Raw genomic sequence first — 23,144 nt, forward strand, 5'->3', positions numbered from 1 at the left:
TGCGGGGTCCCGCCAGCACTGGCTGCACTGGGGCTCCTCGACACTCCCCAGGGCCATGAACAGCTTCTGGGGGGGGGGCAGAATGACCCACATGGACTCTTTTAAGCTCAGTTTTATAAGTGGATTTTTAGTCTGATCCTCTAAGGAAGCAGTTTAAGAAAGCGTGTGTGTGTGTGTGTGTGGTGGTGGCTGTTCCCCAGCGCACGTGGCACGGGGCAGCGTCGTGGCAGCTGCGGCTGTGCAGGGCAGAGGGCAGTGGCCGATGTCCCGCTCAGGACCACCAACGGCACGCGCCAGCCCTGCGCAGCCTCATGTTTTCAGCCCCACGAGTCGCTCACACTGTGGCACCATCTCGGCAGGTTTCCACAAAAGCCCCTTGAGATAGATCTCTGCACTACGCTCGCTCTTGTGCCCTCCTGCTCGGGTTGTAGCAGGCATCAGACCCTGCCCGTAGTCTTCCTCATTGTGATTCTGCCACCATTACCCCCCCCCCCCCCCCCCCCCCCATATTTCATGTATTTATTCCTGTTTTTCTCCCTCTTCCCTGGGTTCAGAAGATCACTTAGCAGCCCCTGAGGAGTCTGGGCTTAAACATACTCCTCTCCCCGTTCCCTTCCGTGGACAGACCCAAAGGCTCCACTGTCCTTCCTTCCAAGGAACTTGTGCCAGTTTGTGTACGACAGCCCTCGTCCCCCCCACCCTGACAACAGAGCATCAGAGCACGCAGCGAGTTCCCAGGACAACCCTTAGCACCTCTTTAAAACGAGGCAGCAGACGTATTAACTTCGGGTGGTGAGGACAGGGCGCTCCCAACCCTGCCCCAGCAGGGACAACGTCTGCGTCTGCCCTCGGGACTTTGAGGCGATGAGCCCGGACATTCGGTTCCCCAGGGGAACATCGCTGTTTTCCAGGCAGGGTCACAGGCCAGTAAGGAAATGCACATTTCCCCGGAGACGTGGGTTGCAGCGCCGAACTTCAGAGAAGCTTATCTACAGGTTTAGAAATCTTACTGATTTCTAAAAATGTCTTGGAGTACTTCTGCAGGTAGAGAAATCAGTATTTTTAACAAGTCGCCCATCCCACCCCCTCAGTGGCGCTGCCGATGCCAGCAGAAGCTGCAGAAAGATTCAGAAGCCCCCGGTGGAGGTTAGCACCATCCTGGCCGAAGAGGAGATGTTCAGGTTTAAGGGAAAGGAAGATCTGTGTGTGTGTGTGTGTGTGTAATGTGCAAATAATTGGTCAGAAACGGACAATTTTTCCACCACTCCTGCAAACATTCACTGCCATTTTGTAAAGTTGCAGGGTAACAGTGAAAGAAACGGAGTAAAAGTTTACCTGTTCCTGGTACTTTTCGAAGTGACCCATACGGTTTGAAATGGACACGTGTACAAGCTATCCTTGCAATACAGTTTAGCTGAAAAGAACTTGAAAATACAAGTAAAAAGCCAAAACGCACCACTCTGCCCAAACGTTTGCAATTTATTTTAAACAAGCACATTAGTTTACAATTTAGTACAAAACGGCCACTTTTCCTTCCTAGAGAGGGATGAGACTGAGTAAAAAACCAAACCAACCAAAACAGAATAGACTTGAAAATGCCAAGTTACTGAAATAAAATAAATAAAACATTTAAATTACTGAAATGGTATATTCACTATTTTCAACACCTCGTATGCAATGCACAGACCTAGACAATACGCCTTGGACCTTTAGTTTAAGATGGCAGTTCCCATCCAGTTCTGAGCAGGAACAGCAGGATGGATACGCTGCCGGCAATTAAAAACTAAGAGTTCTCAGGAATAACTTCATTAGGTTTCTTTAGCGCTTGCAGCTTTTCTCTCTCTCCTGGCACATTCCGCAGTACTCCTTTTATTTTCTACGCAGGTTTAATATTTCCTCGTTAAAAAGATCTGAAGAGCAAAGAAGGCTCCAGGAATTACAGAGGGTCAAGAAATCCTTCTCGCTAATGACTGCCACCAGTCCACAAGTGAAAGTGGCACTGCGGAAACTTCCGTGGTACAACACAAAACACAAATGAAACCTCCAGGGCTGAGGGGATGGTGGCTTGAGGCAATTTTTAAGAAGGAAACTCTTTCTTGTAACTCACCCACCGACAACGCACCACGGCAAAGCAGCGTCACACACTCCCCAGCAGACATAAGGTATCTTCACAGAGCACATACAAGGATATAATTTGGCATTATAAAGACAGAAAATAAGAACAAGTAAACCAAGGTTTACACAACCGAATTCAAAGTCAATAAAACTTTTCCGGATGAGTTCACGACTAGCAATTAAAGCGAAAGCCTTAGCCAGTGAGCTGGCAACAGAGTTAGAGCATCAACACGGATAACCAACATCCCAATTTCATGCTTTTACACTCTTAAGAAACAAAACCAAACACCCAGTGGAAGTTTGAGTGGCGGTTCATTTCGTCATGTTTCCAGCAGGGTCACAGCGACATGGCAGCTAACGGTGCGTAGCAAAAAAAACCCCCTTATTCCAAACCCACATTTGCTGCTGTTTTAATGGCAAAATCATCCCTACAAACCTTCACAGCCTTTTGTTTTCATATGCAGATGAAAATAAGCAGAATGAGTCAAAGGTAACAAACTCAGGTGTATATATTCGGTAGAGTTCTAAACAGCAGCAGTAATGACCGATTTTCAACTTCGAAATGTGCGACAATACCGACAGCAGGAAATTCAATAGTCCCACAGAAACTGGTCACATCTTCCAGATCCAATACTTGCTGTGCTGCCGTTTTGGTTTTTTGGTGTCTGGGTGGGTTTTTTGAGAAGCTAAACGTCCTTGCTTCTCGGCTGATATCCGCATCTCCCCAGATTAGGTCACTTAAAAGTTGCCTGATTTTCAAAACTAAATTTGGAAACCCTGGGCTTTCCTCTTAACTAACCTCCTCCTGGGACCTCTCGCTGGATTCCGGCACAAAGCAAGCGGCACCGACGAGCCAGCCTGGGCCACCTTCCGCTGCTGGTTCACTATCTTTCTAGTTACTTACGAGTTGTTTTAATATTCAAGCCCAGGTACTATAATTATAGGGACTCTTACAAGTTCCTAAAGAAAAGAGAGACCCGCGATGGCTCCTTGTGCCAGCACTCCTGAACAGCGAGGGTCCTTAAAAAGCACAGACTGACTCAGTGTCGCAGACTTAGCGTCAAAATGAGAGAGAGAAGTTTTCATGTTAGCCCACGGGCAGAAGCAGTTGTCCGCAGGTGCTCCCAGCGGCTCTCGGCTCCGGGGAGGCGGTGTGTGGCAGGAGGCAGGAGCTGGCCTCCAGCTTCACGGAGAGAGCACGGCGTCAAGTTTCTCACGTTGGAGCAAGAGCCATCGGCTGCAGACAATAAACGGTGAAGATGGCCTGAGAAAACCCCAGGTAATGCGCCTCTTCATGTACTTCAGACTAGCAGCGTCATGTGAATGGAGATTTTTTCCTCTGACAGATGTTTACAATAGCCACAGAAGGTTATTACTTTATGTGTATGTTATTTTGATAAACTTAAGGAACAAGGGACAGTAAATCTTTGAAGCTTAATTTTGTTATTCCAACTGGAAGCTGCAGAAACTCGTGTCAGAAATGTTTGGTTTTGTGAACAAACAAGATTTGATTGCGGAAAAAAATACCCCTGTTGAGTTTTTGTGCTTTTAGACCATTCTTGTTGCTAGGCTTTAAACTTTTTATGCTAGGGCTTATGATGGAAATAAGAGGAGGACACACTAACAGTATAAATACAATGAATTGGCAGGGACTATTCATTCCTTCTCGCGTAACAGAAGAGCTAGCGAACATTCAATTAAATTAAAAGTTGCAAATGTAGAATTGAAAGGAAAAGCCTTTTTATATAACATAATTAATCTGTAGAACTCACCGCCACAAGAAAACATTGAGGCCAAAACCTATTAGGATTAACTAAAGATTAGGTAATGGATAACTAGAACATGCTCAATTACATTGGATAGGATTATAAACTTCACTATCCAGGACGTGAATTATCCCCCACAGCTAGGATCAGAAAGGAACTCCTATTCCGAATGGTAATTTTATAACTGTTTTCATGGTTTCTTTAATTGCTGCCAGCCAGGACCCCAGACAGACCTGCAAAGGCAACTGCCATATTCCCAGTCGCTGCCACATCCCAGAACGGAGCAGCTCTCGGACTTAATCGTTAGTGAAACCCTTGGGGACCCAAACGGAGGAGCACTCCAGCAGAAGGGCAAGGGAAACGGGCTGTTCTTTTAAGTCCTGTACAGACGACTTTACAGCTAGCAGGTGATACTCTCTGCGAGCTCAGAACTGGAAATACCAAGGAAAGTGTTTACCCCACCTTACAAGAAGAAAAATTATTATATTGTAACAGAGTTACCCAACATCGTAAGAAACTTAGTATTTCCAGGTCTGTAAATGTGTTCTGGCACGCTGATGCAAATCCCACTGTCCTTCACTAAAAACACTGTTTCCCTTTACTGGAGTTCATCAGAATTGGCTTCCATCTGGATAACACAGTAATTACTCAGCTACTTTTCTGGTTCATAAATGAGTGAGGCGAGTTATCTAATGCTCCACCAACACATCCAATAGAGGAGCGAGTAGAGCACCGGGTCTGAGTCTGTCCTTGCTTACATCTAAACTCCATTACAACAGATGACAGCATTAGCAATCAGAATCAGGCTGCTTATTGAGATACAAACTGCCCCAAAACTCTCATCCTAGCAGGGACATACACATCCTTGGCTGGAACGCACGGGAGAATGGAAGACTTATTTGAACACTTAATGCTTTCTACTTCAAATATGCCGCGTAAATAATATTTAAGAAAGTCACATAGGTTTAGAATCGATTTAATCAGAATAGAACTCGTTTCCTGAAAAAAAATCAGAATTCTTGGTTCTCCAAATGAAGCGGCCAAGGTAACAGCATAACTGTTCAGGACTCTGGTAGGTAAAATCAGCTCTGGATAAATTAAAAAAAAACCTGCCTTGAAGTACACAAAACAATATCCAATTTCCTTCTAAACCCAGGCACAGTTGATTGCATAATGTAATGTTTACTCTGAAAATGAGTAAAGGATGTAGGTGGTAAGTCACGGAAAAATCTTAACTGAAAAAATGCAATGCTTACTTCAGTGGACATTTTATGATAGCACTATGTGCCTCAGTTAAAGATTAGAGTTCTTACTGCGAGCTCCGTATATTAAGCAAGAACACTTGTGAAATGACCTGGGAAGAAAGGGGTTTTAGACAAGGAATACTGTATATAAAATCCCTGATCATAAATATTAAAGCTGTATCTGGTACTGAACAGCCACATTAAATCGGAAACAAAGTTTTCATTGTAACTTCTATACAGATGACCGATAATACTTCACTTTCCACCGTTTAGATCTCATTCGGAAAAAAAAGTACATTATCATTAAAAATAAGGATGAAGCGACATACAGTATGACACACAGACTCATGTCTATGTTTGAAAATCCAATCCCCAAGAAAGACACGGCCTGCTTCGTCTGTTTAAGGTTAGCTGAACCAACTGCGCTTTTACCGCTATCTTTGACAGGTCCATGATTCGCTACTAGCTTATCTAACACCTTAGATTCTGAATCTAGTATATTTTCTTTATCCTGGATCTTATTTTCTCTGTTTCCACTTGGTTTCTTCAGTAGGCTTTTGTCTTTCACCTCCCTCGTATCTCCCTGCTCAGTTTCACTGGAGTCAGTCTGGCTTTCAGCGTATTTATATAGAATATTTTCACTGTTATAGTGATCCGTCATGAACTGTAGAACTTGGGCTTCATTCCAGCTGTGTAATCCTTTAATTTCTTCATGACATGCAGGACAAATGTCTGGAGGTGGCCACTGAACTTTGGGAAATTTTGGATCTTCAGTCAAATCGCCTAATTGGGAGGAGAAAAAAAAAAAACCAGAAGTGAATGAACTAGGAAAGCTGAACCATCAGACACTTCACAGAGAGTATTTTCCACTTATAAGTAGCGAGGTTGGCAAAAAAAGCCCACAGCACAATAATGTTTGTATTAAACTGAAGACGATCATGAATAAATTTGGAAATTCAAAAGTCTCCTTATGGATGCATCCATTATGTTCCGAAGTATTGCATCTGCCTTCAAAATACAAACACTCAATCATAATTATTTTCCTTTTGTCTCAGTAAAAGCTGTAGTGTTCAAATTCTACTAGAATGAGATACTACAACTGCTATGGTTTTAGGAGGCATGAAAACACCACCATCTGGGGCTTTCAGGGGTTAAAAGTTGAATTATGGTTCAAAACAAACTGCTCTTTTGCACTCAATACTCTTTAATCCTGAAGCTTGGTTTGCAGCAAGCAGTTTCAAGGCCAAAGACTTGCAGGTATTTTCATGTTTCTATATCGTGAACCATTCCATCCCAAGCTTGCTTTTTCATAGCTTGCATTATTACTGTAGCAAACTATTTTCAGCACTTTAAAAACCATTATCATATTTAAGATGTATTTCTCAGCTTGCTTTTTAGCATTTAAACATATAACGCTGTCTTGAACTAGATCCAATTTTAACATTTCAGTTGCTCATAGCTCTGGCCACCTTTCTGCCTTGATGGCAAAGAGCTGAACGCTGCAGTTAGTGTTGCACTTTGCTCTAAAAAAAAAAAAACATTTTAAAATGTGGATGGAGATAATTTTTAGAACAAAAATCTCTACCTGGTAAAAAAGGTAATTTATTTATCTGATTGTTATTAGCACACTAATGCTTAAAATATTTCAGAAATAAATACAGATTCTTATTTTGTTATTATTTTTATCCTTTTTAAAGGCAGGAAACTTCCCCATGATTTTGAGCAAAATATTGTTTAGGGATTCAAAGAATGCTTAAAAATATTTGTCTCCTTGATATTTAGAAGTAAGAGAGCAAGTTTGCATTTCAGATATCTTTAAATAAAGATCACTCGGTAATCAATTTGTTTCAGTAGAGAAAGTAGAAACAAAACATCTTATGGTAAGATTACAAAAAAAAACCCTGCCGTACTTCATGTTTTCCTGCCAAAAAGAAGAACGCTATAAATTCTGTACATTCTGAAGCAACAGGGAAGAATTAAATAGGGCAAAGCCATATACAACAATCTCATGACCACACTTGAAGGCTGTGCCAAGGTGTTTTCATTGACCAGTCAAACATTATTTCTCACTGAAAGCTGTATATATTACCAGAAATACAGATGCAGCTTTTAGGAATTAAAATAAGTCACTGTCCCAAAGAGAAATTTTAGTAAACTTAAAAAGCATAATTTAATATTATTATTTATTCCAGTATGTTTATACTTCTTACTCAAAGGGCATTTTAGCCGGCTGTTGCATCATCTAAATCAATATCCATGCGAGTTTTTCCAATAACTTAATGTTCTAAATAAGTATATTGCTCCACTACTTAGCAACTTCAAGTTAACAAGACGACTTTTTTTCCTGTGTGCAACCTGGCAACAGTAACAAACATTAGGGGATGTTTTTATTTAATACCTCATCATTTACTTTTTTCTCCTTGGAGAAAGGAGACAAACTGTTTATGCTCACAACAGTATTTAATACTTCATAAATCCTGGGAATTCAGCATAACCATAATATAAACACAGTATAGCATATTTAAATTGTAACTAATGCTACATTACACAGATCCGTAACAGCAGACAGGGATTAAGTGGAAAGAGAAACCAATTTTCTTTAGTGCTTTAGTTACTTGATATCCCCATAACAGAACGGATTAAATACAACCAGTATTTTAACGGTACTTTTAGTCTAACTGAAAACAGCAATCTAGCGGGGGAACAGATTTTCTTCATACAGTAATTTTATTTTATTCAGTTGCTGATCTGCTAATAGTTTAGGCTCTTTTATCCTGAGAAAGTCTCCCATTCAATTATCATCATTTTCTATACAGCATCTCTCCAGAACAGAATGAAGACAGGTTTTAACATCTATTTAAACTGTTACAGAAAGAAATTTAATTATTTTTTATCCACTGATAAGTAGCTGAACTGTATTGCTCCTTTTTGAAAAGGCTTTGATTTGTACTGCAGAAAGATCCTCTCATCAAGCAACAGGTGAAATCTCAGAACAAGCAGTACCTTTGAAAATGATGATGTTTTTTCATTATATATCATAACAGATAGCTGTTCCTGGAGGACAGCGCATCTCGAGTGTGCATTTCTCACTCACGCAAAGGTTAGTGTGTTGGGTCTTGAGAGTTACAGTTGATTGGGATGCTCTAGGTTTTGCTCTATACACAAGCACCCCTTGTACACCAACGTAAATGTGGAGTTTGTCTTTTGAAGTCAGTATTTGATAAAGGAATGTCAAGCTGGAACAACCGTTACTGTTGTTTCTAAATTCGTTACGGAGCCTAATTTGCATATCTCTGTTCAAATACAAACCACATTGTATAAAATGCCATAGCCTTGTCTTTCAGACACAGCTACCTTTGGTGGGTTTTCCTAAGCAAGGTCTTCCGTACCTGCGAGCCTGTTATTCACTACGTTGTGTTTCTCCCAGAGCCAGAGAACAGCCGCGTCTAAGGTTTTAACGGAATCCATGGACTCTTTAGCCATTTCTTCAAAATGCTGAGCACAAGCCCTGCATCCAAAAAAGTGGTGAATGTATCTCCGCATGATCTGAAGTACTGTTTGGGGATTGTCTTCAAGACCTAGGAAGACAGATGATAGATGTATTTAGCACCATCTGGACAAACGTAGCTCCAACATAGGCACTTTAACGTACATAAAAGTGAACCGTGAGAAAAGAAAAGGAAATGTTGCTACCTTCTTGTTCCATGCAAATTTACACCTCCACTTCAGAGATAAGAAACTAGCCACTTTCATAATTTAAAGATATCCATAGCGCATGTGCCATCATACAGAACCTGTACCTCAGTAAGTCACAAAGATACTAGAGGGATTAAAAGCTTCACACAGTTTTTAGAAGAAACACCCCTCCCCAACAAAATACATCTATAACATTGTCACTAAGGAGTTGAGGTGAGACATTTAGAAACCAAATTATTTGGCAATAAATAATGAAGAGTTTCAAGTGATCTCAAACAGTATGTTTCAAAACATGCTGTTTTGAAAGGTTGTCTTGGATATCAGACACAAGTACAAGGGAATTACTTCAAACACACGAAGGTTCAAAAAATGCTACGTGAGCGATAGTGTTATTAAAAATGCAAAGTAGCTATTTATACCAATACATATAACACATTTAGTCTATACAACTGTGTTCAAAGTTACCCTGAACAACACATTAAAATAAGAGTTAAAGGTCAAGTGTTCTTCACAGCGAAATTTCTCCTTTCAAAGACTATCCTACAATTTGAGGGGGGAACTGAATGAAAATCAGACATTAAATTTTTTTTTCAGCAGCCCATTATCAGAATAAATTTTGAGATTGTTAAAACATGGAAAGTCCACGCTGTCTATACTTCACGAAATTCTTCTAGAAGTAGAGACTTTCTCCTATATCTTGCCCAATCACTAAATGAATATTTATGTTATGCATTCACCATTACATTTATGCTCAGGCACTAAAGTTATGGTGACCTTGCTACTGAAAAACCAAGAGTCAAAAACCCTCTGATTAAGTATTTCACAAGGCGCCTGTGATACCTGTTTGTGACTCCATAACTCTGAGGTGTTACAGAATACCAGAATCTCATTACAGTTATTAATTCCACAGCTTTTTTGGCAGGCACTGAATGCATACACGTAATAGCTACTTAGCAACATTTGAACTTTCAAGAGTAACCCAGGAATTCCTCCTAGAATAAATACAAACACATTATTCTTTCTGTAACGTTTACACTTTCACACTAAAGATAATGCAAAAGAATCATTATTTTATTCAGAAGTAAACTAAGGTCTTTACAGATTAAGAACTTTGTCCTGGGCCTTTATTGTGACAGCAGGTAGTCCCTACATCTGTAAGTGGCTTGAAAACCTGACATAATTCGTTGAAATCCTAATGGTTTCATCTCTGTCTCACAGATCTTCTGATTCATGCTTAATTGACCTAGTAAATTATGCCAGAATGTATTTACAAATGTACTATATGTTACCACGAACATACACTTGTCAAACAAAACACGTTTTATGATGCAGATTGATCAAATTACCGACTCCCGCAGTTGAACACCTCTACCACGACTAATTTACAATGCAGGTTTTGTAGGTTCTGTAAAAAGGGTTATGGTGCTTTGCTCACCGTCCTATTCTGGTAGTGAATAACAAACAGTTTGGTAGCACATATGCCCTCCGTACATGCATTGTTTTTGGGAAGAAAAAAATCCTCAACAAAACCTGTTCAAAACTATGAGTACTTACCTGTTATGTATATAAGAAATGCATGAAGACTGTCATAAACACCTTTATTTAGAACAACAACACTCTGTTCTTAAACACGGCAGCAAAAAAACGTCTTTAAAGCCAAAAAGAAATCATAAAAAGCAAACAATCTCTACTCAGACATTCAATATCTGTGATTGAATAGGCATGTATAAATAAAAGCTATGAGATTAAAGCAGATTAAATTACAGTATTAAAAGAAAGGCTGAAAAATAATTCTGGAAAGTTGAAACAAATTTCAGCCAAAACAGTTTTACCATGTATACTAAAATATATATTTAGAAAAGAACAACACCACACACAACAAAAGTAACTACTAGCAAATCATGTCCTTATGGAGGAACAGTTTCGTACACAAATTCAATTATATCTGTTCTCCTGTGTAAAGTTACGCTCTTGAAAATTCATTTTGTGGGAAGATCTTTCAAATTCAGCAACAGACTAAAAAGAATCCAGATAATTTTTTTTTATAAAATCCACAAGCCTGTCTTATTCACACCAATAGCTCCTATTACCTAAAAACACATTTTATATATTTAAGCGTGCTCAGGACTAGATTTCTACAATAATTTTATACATCCTTGGATGTGAGCAGTTCTGTTCAGAGTTCCTTTGGATTCCCTTACGCTGATCCCACCGCAGGTTCAAATTACACTGTTCAACATTAAAACGTGTCAAATATAAACCAATAAAAACATTATATCAAGAAAGCCATAGCAAGTTCACACTGACTGCCAGACTCTGCAAGTAGAGGAAACTATCAAGAAAAATACAGCTGCTTTAAAAAGAAAACAAACAATTGCAAAATGGCTCATTTTGTTTGTTTTTCTTTTATCAGCCCAGAGATGAATCTTCTATTAACATCTGCCATGTATCATCGTGTAATCCTCCTTTTCTCTTTCCTCCCAAACTACTGCAATTCAGGGTAACCCTAATCTTTAAAGTGGACAAGAACCATAAAACCCTACCTGTGGTGGGAAGGATTAGGGAGTACATCATGCTTTTTAGTAGATGGGATTTAAACAAGCAATAAGGAGAGGAAAACCTCCCAAGACATAATCCGACAGTCTCAGACTGACCCAATTCTTTCACCATAAGAAGTGATCATCACATATCTGTCCCAATTTAAATTGATGGTTAAGTGTGCCAAAGAGTTTTCAGGTTCTACAATGTATTTTTAACTTCAGACTGACTACAGCTCATGCTTGAAACATGAGAGCAATTTTAGATGCCATTTTGTACAGTTAAATATTAAGAACATTTTTACTTTTAATTAGAACACTTTTGGCAATTGGGACAAAAAAGGAAATTTAACTTATGCATGATCCTGTTGAAGAGCTCCTCCAGTACAAAAAACCCCAAACTCACCAGGCAGAGCACAGTACTAAATTAAAGGGATTCGACCTACTGTCCCGTGAGTAACAAACAAAACAAGGCAAAACAAAACAAAGAGAGAAACAGAAATCAACAACAGGATGATCAGCTATCCAAAAAAACCCCTATTCTGCAGGAGATTCAATATTAAGAATTGAGAGATTTTCACCGCGATTGCAAGTAATGCTGGACAAATGTATGTATCCATAATTAGAAATAATAAAATAATATTTTTTTTTAACATATAATCAGCAACTGACAAATTGCAAATTTCTGAGTTTTATGATCTAACGTTCCATCTAGCATTCTTATATTCCTTGGAAAAGACATTTAAAAGGTTTAAATGAAAACTAAATGGAACTATAACCAAACAAAGCGCTGTCCTGGCAAGAATAAAAACATACAAAGGCCAGTATTTTAGCATCAGTAATTCTATTTCCATTCTGTGAGGAAAACAGATTATGTCTCCAGCACGTTTCTTAAATAGGAATCATCACCAGAATATTAACACTCTGCTTCACAAGATGCTGCAAGTCTAAAAATAAGCAATTTTACAGAGTGCTTGCAAAGTAGTACATCACTGCACAGATTAATGGACACTAGGTACATTCAGCTGAAAAAAACCCCAAACAGTCATAACATTCAGTATTTAAGAAATAACATTACAGAAGGATTGGCTAATGGTTGTACACCTTTTATAGCTACTGAACTGTATGGTTAAATCTCATTCTTCTCAAATTAAATTAGCAGTGCAACCTCAGGTAACCTGAACAATCTTCATCCCTTTTCAGGTAGTTCACAATTTCTTTGTTTGAAATTCTCTCCTTTTTCTGCTTTATTGCTCACATCTTTAGGGCCGCATACTTTATTTACCACATTTCTAAGCAAGGACAAATCGACAGGCTTTCTTTCAAAGCCTTCCCGCTGCAGTAAAGCTATGCTCTGACCCCTGCTGGTACAAACCTGAAAGCTAAGCCTCGAAAGCCACCGTCCTCCACCAATTAGTTGAGTATTTACACACAAAAAAAATTGCTCTAATCTGTTACTTTTTCTATTGCATAGCAGAACTGCTGCAGGTATTTGTCTCCTCCTTTAAGTGTCTCGCATAACTGCTGCTTACCTGTACTTATCAAAGCTTTTGGTCGCAGTGCAGCTTGAACAGTTAGGATATGAAACAGCTTCCAAAGGGAACAGGTGTAACCTCTCAGCTCTGGTCTGCTGCCCTGACATCCGACCCACTGAACTTTCTTAGTGAGAAATATCCCAGAAATCTGGGGGGGGAGAGAAAAAAAAAGTATTTAAGATACACACAGCTCTGAGACCTAAATTCACTACTGAACACAACAGCAGCCACAGTTGATCCTACCTTGAAATTGAGGTGATCCAAGGATAACAAATAGTAAATGACCCTCTCTGCACTTGTTACCAATGAATTCACGCTTAAGGCAAACAAATTTTAAACTTAGAACAATCCTTAAGCCGGAGATACTCTGATGCACCATTATAAAACTCATCCCTCTTGCAAACATATTACATGACACACAATGTACAGTTACTGATGTCAAACCTACTAAAATGCACATCACAAATGTCTAATCAGTCTGACAGAATACATTAAGTAGCTTAACTTGTAAAGTTTTTTTTAAGCACAGTATAAACACAACACACACACACAGAAATACTACTGTAAACTAAGAGCTACAGTTTCCCTGGGCATGTTAAAAATTCCGTATTACTCAGCAAGATCTACATGACTTACAGTGGTAAAGTCTTAACAGGCTAAGATGTAGAATTCAGTATTATTTCTTCTTAAAACAAAACCACTACTTATTCATTATACCTAAAATCCAGTGCAAGATTTTAGTTTCTGAGACTTCTCTCTCTGCTTCCTAAAACACACAGGAGGTTTCCAAATTCCAGATAGCAATCCCATTTCATGGGAAGAAAGACTCACATTAACTTCTGTACAAAGATGACCCTACCACAGGGCTTTGCATTACCACAGTGGGATGGGATTCCCAGCAAGGCCTTTACTGTGCCAGGAAATTCAAGAGTATTTGGGGAAACGCTTCAGGAATAATGCCCATTTCAGTGGGTAAACTTCCCATCCCTTAAACTCTGACCTTCAAGAGAGTCCTGCTGATAGCAGGCATAGCAAGCAAAGGCAACTAAAAAATATCCACTGGGAATCTTGCATAATTTGAAGTTGACATGAGGGAATATGTATACGTTAGCGACTGCCTACTCATTATAAAACTGAGACAGGATTGTGTATTTCAATTCTCTCATTTCAATTCCTTCATGTGGATTTTTTTTCTGGTAATGATTTCACTTTATTTTCATTTTAACCTTCTTATAACTCCATTATGACCGAGGGACCATCAGTAAGCGATGTCTTAGATTTATATAGAATCTTATCCTTTACTAATGCTGTATTTTATGCTGGATACTAGTAACAGCTTACCCGCATTTTGTTGTTGACCAGATCTAGGATAGCATCATAAGGGATTTTGTCTAATGGAAGGCTCACCAGCCATTCTTGCAAGGTCTCTAACAACTTTACCACAGGCTGACGGCCAGGAAAGAGCTGAGAAAAAAAAAAAGAAGAAAATACCCATATTTTAAAGCACAAATCTCATTAGCAGCAAGACACTTTTATCTTTATCTCAACGCCTTGTTCCTGCCTTTAAAATGCTTCAGATTTTCTTTTGTTATAAGCAAATTAATTACTTGTTCTGCTTTCAATAAAAAGCCATCTCACACTAACTTTTGCTTACAAAATTTAACCGGTTACATGCACAAAACCTTAACCAGTAAAATGAAGCTACTCAACAGCAGGCAGAAATGCTACAGAACAACTTTTGACAGATTACGCAGAATTTCACATTAAGGTAATTCAGCTCAGTGTATAGCTCAGAAAGGAGCATAAGACCTAAGTGAATCAGAGAGGCTGAAATCCCTTCTCACTCTTAGAAGATTAATCACAAAAATTAGTTCTTATAAAATATTTGTTCAGACTTCTGTAAATGTAGATGATGATGGTTATCTAGAAGAGCATTTTCCTTTTCATATGTGTCATAGTGATTTCCAAAGTGATTTGGAAATAGTGACTTAACTTGCAACTTAAAGAAGTCAGAGTCTGGCAGATGAGTGTGAGGAACTGTAAATCAGAGGTAATGCCATTATTTTACACTAGAAATGCTATTTTACTTTAGTGATAGTTGTAATTACTACAGAATTAAGTAAAGTATGCGTACCATCCTCTAAGTACCCTTCCGGAGGGAGCAGAATTTCAACGGATGGGGAAGTAAAGTCCCTGTATCTGCTACATTAATACATAAAGCAATTTATGACAGGGCATGCTATACATATGCTAGTCGTTCTGCAGCCGTTGTCCAACTATCAAGAATATCTCTAATTCATAGACCGCTTACTTGATACCATGCAAATCTAATGGGCAGGAACTCCCTTTTGCTAACTGTCTGTATTGTATCTAACACAAGGGACCCTGTGCATTGTTTGGGTTCAAAGACAACTCTTAAATAGTCTGTAAAAAACCAGCACACCTCTGAACTACTGACAGCATACTATAGTTACATTTACTCCTGCAGGAGCCCCAGAATATCACGCATTACTATCTAAAAGACAATAGTTGCACAGTATCTCAGGTAGGTATCAGTCTTATCGAGGATTCAAAAAACAATGGACTTCTGCACTGATTGCAAAAAAACCCTGATTCTACAACAATAAAAATTCCCCAAGCAGGGAACCAGAGACCTCTGTGACTTCGGATTTATCATCACTATAAATGCTGTTACACAGGAGGATAGTATAAAAAGTTTCCTAACGGAAACACCTGAGAATCATGAATGAGAACTACGAGGAAAGTGTTACACGACAAGAGAAAATGCAAATAAAGGACAGCACCCCCCACTTGTACAACGGCAGTCTGGAGATGAGCATGCAACTAAGAGAGCGCGTTCCCCATTTACGCACTAATAGCCAGGGAAGCAAATGACATCGGCTGGCCAGGAGCCATCAGGAAGAACAGAGGATGTTTTAGGGATAATATGATGGAAAGATTACCACTACACTTTCTTAAAGAAATGAGGCCAGCTAGAGATTTCTGACCTCTGATGGCTGCGGGGGGGCAGGAAACTGTCTGTCTGATTTTCAGATAAATCCAGATATTTGGAAATGGTTCATATAGGCCTTATTATTCCCTTAAACAGATACTGATTCACTTTCTTTAAAATAAAACAAAGTGTTAGCTGCTCAGTAAGTAAATATAAAGAGACATTGGTCATTTCAGTAGGCTGACATTATAAAGTTAAATTATTTCAATTTTCTTTCAAGTCATATCACATTATATTACCTATACTGTCCCTTCACTCAAATGTAATATGTAAGCATCTATTTTTGAAATACTCAGTTACATTCAATACCTCAATTATTTTGAAATTCTCAATTAAATACCTCAATTATATTCAAAATTTAGACAGAAGTTACTAATATCTCTAAATAGAACACCATTTGTCAAGTATGCACCAATGAAATCCAATAGTCAAGAATGAAAAACAAAGGTTTTTTTAGTCCCACTCAGTTACAATAGCTACTTATCCTGAAAATCTGATAAATGGACTATATTTAGTGTTTGTTCAATATGCTGCAGACTACTCAAGCTTTATTTAATTTCGAGCCCTCCAAGATTAAATTAAAATGCACTTCAACCCTATAAGTATGTCAGAACAGCACACAATAACTCAAAAATAACATTTAAAGAAACCCACAAAACTATTTTTTAAGCTAGTGAGGAAGCATATATTTAAACATTCTGAAAGACATTTTGAGAGACTTATGTCACATAATAAATTTTATGTTAGAGTCACTTTATTCTTACAAATAATCAAAGACTAGAAGCGTATACCTTGGCAGAGATGGTAACAAAATCCTTGAAAGTCTTTAGCTCAGCTCCCTCAAGTGTCTTGTGCGTAGCAAGCTCTACCCTGAGCAGGTAATGCAATCCCGATTCAAGGTCAGCCATGTACAGCTTAGATCTGAAACACACATATATAATGTTATAAAGTGGCAGGTTTCTTTCGCTCATTTTCTCACCAGTCATGAAGGTAAAATTGATATATAGTAGGTGTCATTAAAACCTCAACATTTGCCACTCCGTAGTGATTGCAGTATATCCTACACCAGTATGGGAAGACACAGCAGTTACTTCAGGTGCTCGGTACGGTGAATGTCAAGTTCAATGAGTTTCACTGTACTCTCTTAAAAGAGTAATTTTATGTCATTTTGTTCAGAGTTTAGACAAATGAAGCATAACCGCACACAAGAATTTCTTTTGTATTTGACTAAACTTTTTGCCTCCCAGCCAGCTTTACCTTGCAGTGAAATTATAACCCTGATGTTGTCAGCAAGGAAATAGCTAGTGTAAAGAAATTATAGCTTCTCTTCAGGCTTGACCACAAATAGAAAAATGACATGCTATGAAAAAAGGGAGACTTTTGTTGAACAAAACTAGATTATACACAGAGCAGGAGTGCAAACAAGACTGAAAAAGGTCTATGCTGGAAAGGACTGAATCTAGAAATCCTCTCCCAAATGCAGCAGTTTTACTGTAGGTTCTTTGCATACAAGTTTAACAGTCAATTTTAATCACACCAGCTCTTAAGACAGAATTAGGTACCTTATGACAGGCACAAGTAAAACACGTAAAGCAAATCAAAGATTTTAAGAGTTCCTTCTCACAACCAAATATTTTCATAACAACAAAAACACTTTACAAAGTACAAATACATCAAGTAAAACACCCTATCTTTCAATGCCTTCAGAGTACAAACTCCAGACAGTATGATACAGAGCAATGTAAGCAAACAAACGGAAGTTCACACAGTTAATAGAGTTAAACACTTCTTGTAAGAGTTCAACAGCACTATTACTCCTAAAACCAAATAGAATTAAAAGAACAATCATTCAAGAAACTGGCTGGCCCCGCCTCTTAAATAACATGCAGGAAATAACATTAAAAATATAGAATAATCTATATTCCTAACAACTCAAACTACAGACTTACTCTGAATTTGTCTCCTTAATTAATAACGTACTCACTTAAATTTAAAAGAACAGCAAAATTCTGCTTCAAGTTTCTTAAATAAAGAGACATCCATGTGAATGCATGAGGTTCCCCAAAGAATCCTATTTAGAAGAGACTTGGACTTGAGATTCACATCAACAAGATTTTGTCTTGCTGGAAAGCAGCTCAATTCAACTAAGTTGTTTTGATAACAGGATGCTTCATATAAAATATTTTATAATAGTCATTGAAAGAAGATGACACTAATAGTGCCCATGAAAGGAAAATAAGTACAAAATGAAAGCATTCAGTCCTACATCTTTTCCATCTAAAGATGCTGAGGGATTATCCCTCTGCAAAGCCTTTGCATCCTTCTCTCAAACAGACAAAGAGGGAAAGAACTTTACCGGATTTTGTATGATAAACATCTTTTACAGTGACTTTAGTATTTTCTATTATACTTGCATTTGACAAGCACTTTTTAGTGGGTACTGCTTCACTATTATACACACAGAGAGTTCTTGTTTTCTACAGAAATGTTACAGCTTGTTATTTTACTATTTATTTTTTCAGGGACACAGATTACTTGCTGAAGTTTTCCAACAATTCAAATCAGTGATCTATACACTTCAGGTAATGGGTGATGAGTCCTTGGTATTTTTAAGTCAATTAAGTATTTAGCGATACTTCTGGAGAAAAACATTCCCTCCATAGCAGTGCAGGTGCTTGCTGCTAAAAACCAAATACCAGCAGCCCTCAATAATTTCACCTCTGAATTGTTTGAAACACTGCTTACAATTGAAAAGACGTTGTAACCTTGATGCTGGAATTGAACTAATTCACAAGTGTTACCTGGATATACTGAGAAATGGATGAAGTTGAAGCAACAGCTGAAAGCAATGCTTTTGATGCCATAATTTCTCCAGTATTAAGCACAAACGCCTTTAATTTTACTTGGCAGAAGAATGCAGATCGTTCAGTAGTGACCAACCTATTCAACTCAAGGTGCATCGCCTGGGATAGAATGAAGTAAAATTTTGAACGGCACTAGGACTTCATAATAAATTACAGCACAGCTTCTCACGTGGCAAGAAAAGACTGCAAGCAAATTTTTATAACCAAGCATTGATCTGAAAATCAAGGGTATCACTTACTTATCAAACTCTTTCCACACCTTGATTTCTGTACTCTCCTCTCTTTTTTCTTGAGCAGGTAGCTGAAGTGGCAAAAGAAGTTTTTTTCTTACACCTGGCAGTGACTTTAAATATGAAGAAAAGAAAGACCGTAGAGGCTTCAAACTGCATATAAATGGACAAAGTAAAGATTACTTTTACTCTCAGACTAAGTGAATATCCAAAGCAAATTAGCATATTTCTAAAATAAGATATTCACTTTGTTTTACATTTTACAGTGGTAGTGCAACATGTTATGTTTTGATACAAAGTCAAATGAAATAACGTTCAATTTAGGAATAGCAATAACAATCATTTGGATTAGTGGTTTGAAATTCCATTCAAAATAAGGACGTATCATGTTCCTCAAAATGTCAGTTTGCCTTACACAGGCAACATTCACATGGAACAAATATTGTGACTTAGAAGCAAGTTTTTTTTAAGAACTGTGATGCTTCATTAATTTTTTTTCCACTTTTATTCCAAAGTGTTTTCCTTTCAGAAGTATCACAGTAATAAGCTAAAGCTATAAATAGGCAAGTGGTAAGCAAAAGTAATATTAGGTCTCTTCTTAAAAAAATAGAGGTAACAATATTAAATGGTTCATCAAGAACAACCGGCTCATTGCTCTCAGCATATCAAACCCCATATAACAAACACTGGCTTAGAGCTTTTATTTCCAGTTAGAAACACTACTTCAAATCATCTACTTAACAAGTGAGTTTTGTCAGCAGTATGAGGTTGATTTGTACTCAAACACCACAAGGGTTATAATTAGCCACCACACCATTTTGGTTCATCTTCCCTGCTATATGATGAAATCTAACTTCCACCGGCATAACCCATGTCTGTTTATTACAAGCACTCACAAAGAGTAAACAAGACCACTACATGATTTAATAATTGCTAGAGAGCGCTTAAGACAGGCAATTTTCAAACACAAAGAAATGAAACACACAACTTCAGTCAGTACAATGTACTGATTACACGCCAGGACACAATGTCATTATATGTATATGCAAAAGAAGGTGATAGAATAACTTACTTTGTATGAAAGGAAGCTATGGAAACTGTTTTTATAGCTTAAATGAACCTCCCCATATTCCTCAGACAGACAACTACTTACATGTTAATTAATCCATGGGACCCATTTGGATGCATCAGATAGCATGAAGGGACTGAGGTAATACCAAGTTTCTCAAGAAAAGGCTTATCAAAATTCAACGCTCTCTTTACAACGATGTTTTCATACTGGATCAAGTCTAAGATAACCTGGATAATGAAAAGATGACATGAATTATACATTGTTCAAGGACTATCCAATCATGTAGGACAAGACACATAAATAGGTGAAGTGCATCATCCTTTAAGGGTATCATTAAGCTGCTCACCAAGGAAGTAGATCTACGAGTATTCTGTGGACACTCACAGTTTCAGTTAAAGAAGATTTACTCTTCTCTGGAAATTATTTACTCCTATCTTCCATGTTTTTTTCTTGGTCTATCCTGATCTTTTCCCTTTGAAGTCTAACATCTGAAGAAAACGTGAGAGTGAATGATAAAATGTCCTCATAAACCTCAAAAAAAGCCCAGAGGATAGTCCACAGGCACCAACAGGTTTATATTTCATGTTATATATGTAAGAGTCTAAAGGCAAATTTTCAGGTAGGAATAGGTGCCTATACCTCAAAAGTTTCAGTTCACAGTCCAGCATCTTAGCTCAAACCAATCTTCATCAGCTGTTTAAACCTGATGCTGGGCTTTTGCACTAGAGCAGCTGGGATTGGGCACAAAATTCTTTGCAAGGTGTAAAATTCAGTGAAGGGTGGAGGAGGCAGAAGAGGGTGGTAACATCAGGATGCCTCAGAGAATTGCCAGGACTCAACTATCAAAATTCTTTGCCAACTACAGCCAAAGCTGCACCTACAAATGCGATGACTCAATTATAAGTAATGAAAATTTGCCCTTTAAAAATAAGCTTAAATACTTATTTCTTCCCTTCTTAAATCCTTCAAGATCCCACTGCTAAAGGCATCCTCTTTTGCCATTCTAATTACCACACTCCTCACATCCTTCCGTTAGCCTATGCTCCTATACTACTATTTCAAATGTTCCATTCTTACCTGCAAAACCTTCCATGCTTCTGACTCTTCTAGGTTTCCACTTGTCATTCTTTTACTTTTACCCCTCTGTGCCTCTTCTATATCTTTTTCCTGTTGTTAGTTTCACAGTTTCCACTATACTTTTCCCTTTCAAGTGAATATTATCTTTGCTACATTTCCCCTCCCTTTCAAACTTGTAATTTAAGAGACCCTTCCTTTCATCAGTGATAAACACATGGCCTTCCTTTCTTCAGCTGTTGTGACTTCTATTAGGTTTGTCCATATTGTCTTATACCGTAAACTTGAAAACAGCGTTATTTTCTATTTCACTAAACTATTCTATAAAGCTAAAACACTACGTAACATTAGCAAATATTTTTTCTAATAAAATTAAAGCGAGCGTGATAAAAAGCTGAAGAACTTTATAATCATCACATTTCTTCCCTTCAGTAATGCCCACTTGTATTAACACAGCAGCTTCCAAAAAACAAATGTCTGGAAGCAGCCTGCTTCTCAAAGTGATTCTCGCTTTTGGCAGCACACTCTCCTCCACTTATGCAACTGGGCCATCTCAGCATCAAATCTAATTAGAAACATTTCACAGACATTGGATGTTTCTGCACAGATTATGCCTAGATAATTATGCAATTTATTTTCTTTACTTATCCTAGATCTTGGCAGGAAGAGAAAAGTAACAGTTGTCTAAGCTAACAGCAGGCTCATTAGGTGGTGAAATGATGCCAAATCAAATATTTTATTGGGGGGGTGGGGGAAGCAAAAAACCAAGGACTTCCACTTCCTCAGTGCATCAGAGCTGTGAAAATAGTTTTATGCTATCACCTTAATTTAGAATGTAATTTCCTAAAACCTATACTTGAACAAAGAGAACCAGAGAATTTATTATAAACAGTTGAAATCACAAAAGCTGCCCAGAAGAACGAATATTACGAACAGTTCTCTAGCAGTAACAGAACAATAACACAATCTGACAGTATTTTTGTTGTGATCTTCCAAATCTTGAAAGAAAAAAGAATTGTGCTAACAATGAAATTGATAAACTAATCTTCCACTAAAACATGAATGGGAGAAGTTAACACAACATCACATTCGTTTGTAAGCAAGTTCCTCTGTGTGAATAAATACAACTGCCCTACATAATCCCTTGACTTTGTGATATCTCAAATATGCATGACCTGCCCTTTATGACCCTTTAATTCAGTCCTATAATCAGAAAATTTTGTTGCTTGGCTAAATAACATAAAATTCAGCTGTGTTAGGATAACATTCATTCATATTCATTATGTCATTCGTAAGTCATACATTACCTCTCGTCCAACATAGGAGTTGTTACTTTCAAACACAATGGCAGTATAATGATGGCTGTTCTTGTCAAAGAGAGAAGTAATATCACTGGACCTTTTAAGAAAAGAAAAGCTACTCAGCACAGGTAGAATGCAATACACCCACTGTTACTGACGGAATTTCCTTTCACAATCTCGTAGCAGAACTGATAACAAGAAAAAAACTTTCTTCATCTTTAATAGGACCTTCTACATTTTATTTAATTAACACAGTAAGCATACACCAGCTGTATTTTAAACAAGGAACTTACGAAACTGGATCCAACGGTGGGCAAGCAGGTGGTCTCAACTCTTGGGAATGGTTCTGTAAGAAGTCAATCATCATCTGACGAACTGTTTGCAGCTCTCGATCTGCTCCTGCTGAGTACAGGTTACAAAAAAAAACCCCAACACTTCAGAAAACTGGGAAAAAAAATTACTCATGTGCAGGCTTTCATACATTCCCATGTTTTTCTGTGTCAGGTTTTTGTTTTAAATTTGGAGTTAAAAAACAGAATACTATTTGGCTGAAGAACAGGGACAAAGGATTTAGTTGTAGGATTTCATTTTAATGTGGAGATGAGATTGTATTTAAAAGCTGTCATCCCACCCCAAAATTAATAAAACCTCAAGACTTTTCCAAATCTAACCATCTGCCTGCCTTGCTGACTTTCTC

The 23,144-nt window shown here is 38.0% G+C and overlaps 2 protein-coding genes across 2 annotated transcripts in view; both read right to left on the bottom strand.

The window, feature by feature from the left end:
* LHX3 (LIM homeobox 3) overlaps positions 1-1,365 on the bottom strand; it is a 9,338-nt gene extending 7,973 nt beyond the window's left edge. The window contains exon 1 of the mRNA XM_009322139.1: positions 1,336-1,365. Within this exon, the coding sequence (XP_009320414.1) occupies positions 1,336-1,365 (30 nt within the window). The remainder of the gene's footprint in view (positions 1-1,335) is intronic.
* A 3,476-nt stretch (positions 1,366-4,841) lies between these two features.
* QSOX2 (quiescin Q6 sulfhydryl oxidase 2) overlaps positions 4,842-23,144 on the bottom strand; it is a 55,779-nt gene continuing 37,476 nt past the window's right edge. The window contains exons 10-18 of the mRNA XM_009322140.1: positions 22,741-22,846; positions 22,454-22,544; positions 20,154-20,299; positions 19,010-19,153; positions 16,698-16,827; positions 14,235-14,357; positions 12,891-13,041; positions 8,515-8,703; positions 4,842-5,908 (exon numbers count right to left, since the gene is read on the bottom strand). Coding sequence (XP_009320415.1) covers positions 5,358-5,908; positions 8,515-8,703; positions 12,891-13,041; positions 14,235-14,357; positions 16,698-16,827; positions 19,010-19,153; positions 20,154-20,299; positions 22,454-22,544; positions 22,741-22,846 — 1,631 coding nt within the window. The 3' untranslated portion in view covers positions 4,842-5,357. The remainder of the gene's footprint in view (positions 5,909-8,514; positions 8,704-12,890; positions 13,042-14,234; positions 14,358-16,697; positions 16,828-19,009; positions 19,154-20,153; positions 20,300-22,453; positions 22,545-22,740; positions 22,847-23,144) is intronic.

The sequence above is a fragment of the Pygoscelis adeliae genome, unplaced genomic scaffold (assembly GCF_000699105.1).
Source record: "Pygoscelis adeliae isolate BGI_AS28 unplaced genomic scaffold, ASM69910v1 Scaffold114, whole genome shotgun sequence".
In the NCBI taxonomy this organism is placed as follows: Eukaryota; Metazoa; Chordata; class Aves; order Sphenisciformes; family Spheniscidae; genus Pygoscelis; species Pygoscelis adeliae.